At 50.3% G+C, this 8,138-nt stretch overlaps 3 protein-coding genes across 3 annotated transcripts; 2 read left to right on the top strand and 1 right to left on the bottom strand.

Moving 5' to 3' along the window:
- Positions 1 to 676: 676 nt before the first annotated feature.
- Positions 677 to 1,147, top strand: ABOM_007335 (uncharacterized protein; the record flags this gene model as incomplete). Its single annotated transcript, XM_022534464.1, has 2 exons — positions 677 to 907; positions 986 to 1,147. 2 exons carry the CDS (start codon positions 677 to 679, stop codon positions 1,145 to 1,147), a joined length of 393 nt encoding a protein of 130 aa, XP_022387781.1.
- A 277-nt stretch (positions 1,148 to 1,424) lies between these two features.
- Positions 1,425 to 5,225, bottom strand: ABOM_007334 (DEAD/DEAH box RNA helicase; the record flags this gene model as incomplete). The annotated part of the gene is made up of 5 exons (XM_022534463.1): positions 1,425 to 1,699; positions 1,772 to 4,162; positions 4,219 to 4,648; positions 4,712 to 5,026; positions 5,082 to 5,225. 5 exons carry the CDS (start codon positions 5,223 to 5,225, stop codon positions 1,425 to 1,427), a joined length of 3,555 nt encoding a protein of 1,184 aa, XP_022387780.1.
- A 499-nt stretch (positions 5,226 to 5,724) lies between these two features.
- On the top strand, positions 5,725 to 6,836 carry ABOM_007333 (HMG-box domain-containing protein; the record flags this gene model as incomplete). Its single annotated transcript, XM_022534462.1, has 2 exons — positions 5,725 to 6,300; positions 6,360 to 6,836. The coding sequence occupies 2 exons, from the start codon at positions 5,725 to 5,727 to the stop codon at positions 6,834 to 6,836; spliced, it is 1,053 nt and encodes a 350-aa protein (XP_022387785.1).
- Between the last annotated feature and the right edge of the window lie 1,302 nt (positions 6,837 to 8,138).

Below are 8,138 nucleotides of genomic sequence, written 5' to 3'. Positions count from 1 at the left end.
AAATTTTTTTTAAAAAAAAAAAAAGGAAAAAGAAAAAGAAAAAGAAAAGCCAGATTTGCCTGTGAAATCAGGCTCCTTGCTTTCCCACTTCCCCTGGCACCACTTTTTCCCAGAGCGGAACCCACTGATGTTCGTCGATGGCCTTACGACTCGCCGTATAACCATGGATCCAATGAACAAAGATAGGCCGTGTATGTACTCTGTATGTGTCGTAATAGAAGGCATCTTTCCAGAAAAAAATACCCCCTCATTCCAATAACGTTTTTGGTAATAATGTTCTCTATTCAATTGATATGGGAGGAGGATTGAGCCAAGGACTGCGTCCGTACTGAGTGAGCAATGCGAATCCAATGCGGGCCCCAAACCACGTGCACCCGCCGTTCTTACTCCAGATCGTCATCCCCGAGCGGTAGGCTACAACCGAATGACTTCTTATCTCCGGACATTCTTCAATCTCAACGGCTCCATCAACCTTCAATCGCATTACCCCACAACTAAATCTACGCAGTACCCAATCTGACATATCAATCACATCAATCGAGCCTACCAGCTCTGTTAGAACCCGTCACACAGCGAGACACATACACTGCATGGCCGATCAACACCGCTAAACCCAATCCATCCTTCCCGTCCTCTCGCCAATCCACCTAACTCAAAGACAACCCAGACCAGAGAAATGGGAAACATTTGCTCCCGCTCCAAAAATCAACCCGAGGCCTTTTCCAGTCCCGGCCGCGTCCTGGGCTCCGCCAATCCTCCCCCCGGAGAAACAGGGAAATCCAGCTCCGGTCCGCGCGCCCCGCTCCCCGCAAAGGCCAGTACGGGGAGGACCTTGGGCGGCGCGGGGGCTCCAGGGGCGGGCGCGGATACCGCTGATGCGCGGACGAATGCAGCGATTGCGGCGCAGGTGAGTTAATTCTTTCCCCTCCCAGGAAATCTGCATACTGTTGCAGTGTGAGATTGTGTGCTAATGCGGGATGTTTAGAAACGGGCGGAGTCTACTACCGCGGGCAACAAGGGCAAGTTAGGGTCAAAGTTGGCAGCTCAAAAGGCCCAAACACAGGCACAGACGTTGGGTGAGGCTAGTCGGGATGAGAGGGCTGCTAGGGATGCGGATAATGCTGCTTCAGCTAGAAGGTGGGAGTGATGGATGCGCAGATTACTTGGTTACAGCTTGATTCTGGGCTGGGAATCGCCAGTGTCTGACTTTTTTTTTTTCGTCTGGAGTTTGGCGGTTAGTGAGCGTTTGGATTGAGTACAGTGATCTTTAGCGTGTCGTGACTTTATTGTAGGCACGGGTACAGAATACCCGTTGAGCAATTTGACTATGATACCCAAGCTTATAAGAGAGAGTACGATTCGTTCCACAAAAATAAGATTCTGTATGTTCGGGATATGATACAGCTATATGTAAGCGCTGATACTTAAAGCACATTATAACGTCCTCCAACCGGAGCCCTCGCGTCACTATCGGCAGCGGCGATGGTTCCCTCCTTGAGTAACCGCATCAACTCGCGCATGGCGTTCGTCACAGACAACTCAGTCTCACCCTCAACAAGGATATACAGTTTGGGGTTCTCTCCGGGACCTGGCTCCTTGCCAGTGGCATAGAAGCTGCCTTTCGTGGTAATGGATGTTCCTGTGGCTTCGAGAATCTTAGCCACATTCGTACGATTAGTGACTGCCCACCGAGCTTTCTCTGTTTTGAGAGACCATGTTAGTAGCTGGATAAGACTTGACGATGAAAGCCAATAGCAGAGGATAAACTTACGGGGAAAGTCATTAATCTCAAGCGTAGCATGGAAAGCTCCGGCATCAGGACCGCGGTTATCGATGGGCACTCCAGACCTCATCACACCAGCACGACTCAAACGAGCGTGAATATCAGCAACTGCGGAGCCTACCTTGTCCAGTGGGTTCTTCGAACCATTGGCCTCCTTTTCAGTCTTGTGCACAGTGATCTTGCCGTCCAGATCAATGCCCTTGGGAACGCCAGGTAGGCTTGGCGCAGCGGCGGATTGAACCGATGAGAGAGCCTTGTTGAACCGTTCTTCGGCCTGTTCATTCTTCTCATCCTTTTCTTCCTCTTCTTCGCCTTCGTCGCCAGTCTTGTAGGTCTTACGCTCACGCATACGAGCAGCATCTCGCTCCTGATCAAGGCGTTCCAGACCCTTTCCACCAAAACCAGACGCACTGGCCTTTTCTTTACCTGCTTTGACCTTCTCTAAGAAGGAGTCAACCATCTTCTGCACAGGCTCCGGCACAGACTGGCCACTCTGCTTCAACGCCTTAGCGATATCAACGGAGTACCGCTCTTGGTCTTCTGTCAGGAATGTAACCGCCGTACCAGTATTACCAGCTCGGCCAGTTCGTCCAGCACGGTGCACATAATCTTCGAGGTGGTTCGGCGCATCATAGTTCACCACAAGTTTGAGTTGTTTCACATCCAAACCACGAGCCGCAACGGATGTGGCAATCAAGACCGGGAAGATACCTGCTTTGAAGTCTTCGATGGTGGAGTCACGGTCAATCTGATCTTTGCCTCCGTGAATGGACATGCAAGGATAACCCTTACGCATCAACTCACGAAGTAGTGTATCGGCACCCTCCTGACGTTCAACGAAGATCAACGCCCGTGCGTCTTCGTTTTCGTCGGTAGAGTACAGGTTACCCAGAAGCTCAAGAAGCCGGATGAACTTCTTGTCCTCACTCCGGACTTCCACTATCTGTGTGATCTCAGGCGCAACAACGCTTCTACCGCCAACCACGATTTCAACGGGCTTGTTCAAGGTCTTACGAGCCAATGCCTCCATATTCCGCGGGAAGGTAGCAGAGAACAAGACGGTTTGTTTGTCAGGTCGGACGTTGGCCAAGATCTTCATGACTTGAGGCTCAAAACCCATATCGAACATGCGATCAGCTTCGTCCAAAACCACATATGTGACCCTGCGCAAGTTTGTAACTCTGCCAGCATTCGCTGCTAGCAAATCAATCATACGCCCAGGTGTGCAGACAATAATCTCCGCGCCACGCTTTAGGTCAGCAATTTGGTCTTTGATAGGAGCGCCACCATAAGCGCAAACCGCACGAAGGTTCAGAGCTTTTAAGAACGGTTTACAATCTTTATGAATCTGAGTTGCCAGTTCACGAGTCGGTGTCATTATGAGACCAACAGGGCCTTCCATGTTCTCCAAAGGACGCTGATCCTTGATATGCCGAAACATAGGAATCAAAAATGCAACCGTTTTACCCGAACCAGTCTTCGCTACACCGATCACATCACGGCCGGACATAATAGCAGGAATGGCTTGAGCTTGGATCGAAGTGGGTGCAGTGTAGCCCAGTCTATCGATCACGTCCAGGGTTTGCACACCCAAACCACACTGAGACCATTTCGATACTGGCCTTGGAACCTCCACACCACGGACTTTAATGCCATCAAGCTCCAACCGCAGACTAGCAGCCTCTTCCTCTGACATCGCTGCCAAGTCAGAAGGCTCGGTGTAAAACTTCTTGCGAAAAGTCTCGTATTCCACCTTCTTGTGATCAACAGTTGGGATATCCTTCTTCTTCTTGGCCTTGTTAGCAATAGCAAGGAAATCATCTGCATCGCCGTCACCAACAGCGGTCATGTCCATATCATTCTCGTCTCCAAAGAGAGCCTCAGGCTGTTGTGCTTTGGCTTTCGCGAACTTAGCGCCAACCGTCTTTTTCGGAGGGGCAGACTCTGCTAATTCAGACATGAAGGCATCGAGGGGATCCACTTCTTCCTCCTCTTGTGCGTCCACTTCCATCTTGTCGGGCGCTTGTTGATTCGACGCATCGCTCATCTGTACGTCGCCATTTGGTTGAGAATCACGAGCCTCATTCTGCAGTCGCTCTTCTCTCCTCTCTGCAGCTGCCCGCGCCGCGGCTGCATTTTCCTCCTCAGTGCCACCATCCTGCATGTCAACGTCATCGTCATCGTCTTCTACTGTCACTTCATCTTCCTTAGTAGCGTCTTTGGTGTCATCCAACGGAGGGGTTGGCAATCGCTCCAGCTTTCGCCGAGTCGATTCTTCTTCGCCAAAGCCTAGAGTCTTCGTCGCTGACGCTTTTTCAGTATCTGTGGCCTGCTTGGTTCCCAAACCGAAACTACCCACATTTCCCTTTACTTTCAAAGCTGCAATCTCATGTTAGTTGATTCTAAATTCTAATGAGCAGAAGGCTGAGACGTACATGAAGCTTTGCTTGTAGTAGCAGGAGGTTTGTTAGCTTGAACCTGAGTCTTTGTGGAAGGGAAGGTAGCAGATGTCTTAGCGGGCGGCGGAACAGCAATATCATCCCCCAGCACAGACTTCACAGCTGGCGCTGGTGCAGCATTCTTTGCAATCGCCTTCGGGTCAAACTTTCCAGCATACGCGGCTGGGGCAGCATCAATGGGCGTCGCAGGAGACTGGGGGGACCCAACAGCTGGCGATAAACCTGACTTTCTGTCGATCTCTTCCAGGATACTTCTGGTCCCACCAGCTGCGGCCGCTTCTCGCTGTTTACGTTCCTTCTCGGCGGCTTGCTTTTGCTTCCAAGCTTCGAGCTTGGCCAGTCTTTCGGCTCGCTTTTCGTCTTCTGTCGGGCCAGCGTTGGCCGCTGGCGTCGAAGGCTTCGATGTCTGTGAGATGAAACGGTCGATAAGTACCCGGCTATATAATCGAAGGGGACCATATGCGCTTACCTCTCGAGACCTGGGAACGGAATCTCTGGCCCGCTCCCGGCTATCATCCCGTCTAGACTTGTGTTTCAAGTCAGCAGAATCATCTGTCCGTCTCCGAGCCCTGTCGCGGGAGTCATCTCGCCTGCTTCGAAAGTCTCTATCGCGACTCCTGCGACGGTAATCCCGATCCTCATCTCTATCTCTTGACCGACGTCGATCGCGGGAACGATCCCGTCGACTTGGTCTGTACGTATCTTCATCACGGTAATCGGCGCGTCTGTCTAGCGAGCGGTCACGTCTACGATATGAATCACGGTCACGGTCACGGAATCGCTTCTGAGAGTAGAGATTAGAAAGATAAGGATAGCGTTGAGACATCCGATTGACATACCTCAGGGCTGCGAGATCTTCTGTAGCTCCGCCCATCGTCTCGCCTACTCCTCTCATAGCGATCATCATCTCTGCGACTCCGTCTGGACGAAGAATATGTGCTGCCTACAGGTGATGGTGAGCGAGTATCCCCGTGGCGAGCCATTGTTGCAGGCCAGCGATGAGTGAGTATTACTGAAGCTCAAAGGAATTCGAGTACGCGAAGCAAATATCAGAGCAATTATCACCCTTCCATTAAAAGCAAGGCTCTGTTGTTATAGAATCAGTAAAGGTCGGATTGAGCGCGGTGGCGAGGTTTGGCGGCTTCCAAAGCGCGGAGATACGGTTCTCCATCTATGCTTTTTTCAGTTGTACCTTATCCTTCAACCCAAATGCCCGTCCTATCTATCACGTGAAGTGATAGCTGTAGCACATAGCTACGATCACGTGTGTGTACCTTCCTATTTCGGTCTACCCCCAAGCTACCACTGACGCGATTCCAACCTCCCGCATTCGTCTTAGAGCTCTTGCAGCTTAGGTCCCTGCAGCAGAATCTCCTACTATCGTAGAGCTTGTGCTCTCCTGTCTTTGTTTAGTAGCGCTTACGTGCTACATTGTCGGTTCTGTTCCCAATTGCAGTTAGTTTCCTCGCATTGTTTTGGATTATGCCTTTGAATCTAGCTCGGCGTGGAGGAGCCACCCTCCGGAACCTGCATCTTAGCGATGCATTCTCTCGTCCTATCCGTGTAGCTGTTTCCCAGAGTCACATCAGGCGCATTTCTTTGATTACGCGCGGTAAGACTTTACGCCCAATTTCCAGGGCACTTCCGTCGACCAGCGTGCTCTCGCAGCGCCTACTTAAGACCTATACGACCACGAGTGACAGCAAGAGCGAGAAGAAAACCCCTACCAAAACCACCAAGGGTGGAACAGGGACCAAGAAAACAAAGAAAACCAAGAAGAGCTCAACGAAGCCCAAACCCAAACCGAAACCAAGAAAGCAATTGACTGAGGAGCAAAAGGAGGCCAAGAAGGAGGCCAAGAAGGCACGGGAGCTCAAGGATCATATTAAGGCCCTCAAAGTTACTGCGCTGGAGGTACCAAAGAAACTCCCGGACCGTGTGGCTAATTTGATCATTGTGCAAAAGCTTCAAGAAACACTGAAGACACACAAGTCCCCGCAAGAGGCATTTAAAGCTGCTAGTGAGCTTGGCAAGACAATTAGTGAGGAAGAGCGAGAGGTTCGTCTGGCACTCAACCCGACTGTGGCAGTGTATAAATCACTGACTAGATATGATAGCGCATCACTGCGATTGCAGAGTCCAACAGAAACGCTAATGAAACTGCATACGAGCAATGGATCAAGTCCCACACACCACTTCAGATCAAAGAAGCAAATCTCGCACGAAGCAGATTGACAAGACTCACGAAAAAGAAGTATCCCCTTCTTCGCGATGATCGATTGGTTAAGCGTCCTTCCTCTTCCTATGTCTTCTTCTACCTTGAACGCACCGGTCAGGGCGACTTCAAGCACATGGCCGTCAAGGACATTGGTGTACGGGTTGCAGAGGAATGGAAAGGCTTGACGGAATCGGAGAAAGAGGTACACCTGCCGCGCCCTTCTGAAGATGATACACCTACGTGGATGAGGCTAATATGGACCAGAAATATCACAAGCTTCAAGTCGCCGACAGAGAACGTTATGACCGCCAGTATCAAGAGGTATACGGCGAGGAGCCGCCTAAGCTTCGAAAGTCCCCCGAGTAAGAGTTTATAAAAGTAAAGTTCGTAAACTTTTGCCTTAACCCAAGGAACTGCAGTGGTTTTTGAATCGGGATGGGCGACTGGAGATGATCAAATTCTCTTATGAATTCAATCGGTGTGCCTTCCGACCATCATCCTTCTTTCGTCTGTTTGCGTCTTAGGTGTTCAAGGGTTTATCTCGATTAATTGGTTACCTTGTATTCTATATAAGCTGTGATGTGCTGGGTTCCAGTGTTGCCACCAATATCATCATACCACGAATTGCAGGCCAGTTCTAATTCATGCTCGTACGCTGCAGGGTTTTGTCGATCTATGATCTCTTCGCTCTGGTCAGTTCACCCACAGAGTTGAGATTGAATATCGTAGTAGACAATGTGACTTCTGTAATTCAACAACCAAGTACAAGTACAAGAAGACAATGATGTTGCACAGGCAGAGCTGTTCCTGTTGTTATATTCGATTCTGCATATGCAGTGATAGACGGAGGTTCGATACTCCCTGGTCAGTTGCATCTATCATCATACTATGTAACACAGCAGGTCATTCAGGACGGATCACTGCAGTAGATGGAACAGCTACATTGGACACGGTGGTCCTTTGGCCGACATGCAAGTAGGTTTATCTCCGGTCCATATAGGGTCTAGACGACCTTGATTACGGTGGGGAGCAAGTTTGGTGTGTATTGTTGGGGCTGCAGTCGGGTATACTTGGGAGATATATAATCTGCATTCCATGGGTTTCCACCCCATCTGCGTCCTGAATCAGGAAGGGGATGGGTCCTACTGATTTATTTCTGTTAGACCCTTACAGCCAGATACCGTGAGTCATAGAAGTACTGCATGAATTATGTGCTAGAGAGATGCATAACACCGGGGATGTTCATGAGTCACTCACTGGCAATGGGCATTGAGGGACATGTTGTACATACATGTACGTACGATGACGCTGCCAAGAGGGACGAAAACACATGCGGTAAGGCACCGTCTCCCGACGAGGACCAAGGCGCCATCTACGGATAGGGTTAGCGTCATCTGTCATGGGATTCCTCTCAGTATCGGAAATGAGTATGGGGTCAGGCACTCGGGCGAAGCGCGATAGCCTGCAGTAGAGTGACAACTGTCAAAACTAAAAGAAGCAACGACGGACCACCCTGCCTCAGAACCGGCAATCCTTCATCAGGAAACGTAAGACGAAAATGGGGGGGAATGGCTCCATCGTGAGCGTGGATTCTCATAGGCTCACGGTGGATCTTCGCCTTCGATGCGGTGAAGAACACCGATAGCGGTAGAATCTTTCCTTCGAAGTACCTCAACGC

This window comes from Aspergillus bombycis (assembly GCF_001792695.1).
Source record: "Aspergillus bombycis strain NRRL26010 chromosome Unknown contig00060, whole genome shotgun sequence".
Lineage (NCBI taxonomy): Eukaryota > Fungi > Ascomycota > Eurotiomycetes > Eurotiales > Aspergillaceae > Aspergillus > Aspergillus bombycis.
This window is presented reverse-complemented; position numbering and strand designations above follow the sequence as displayed.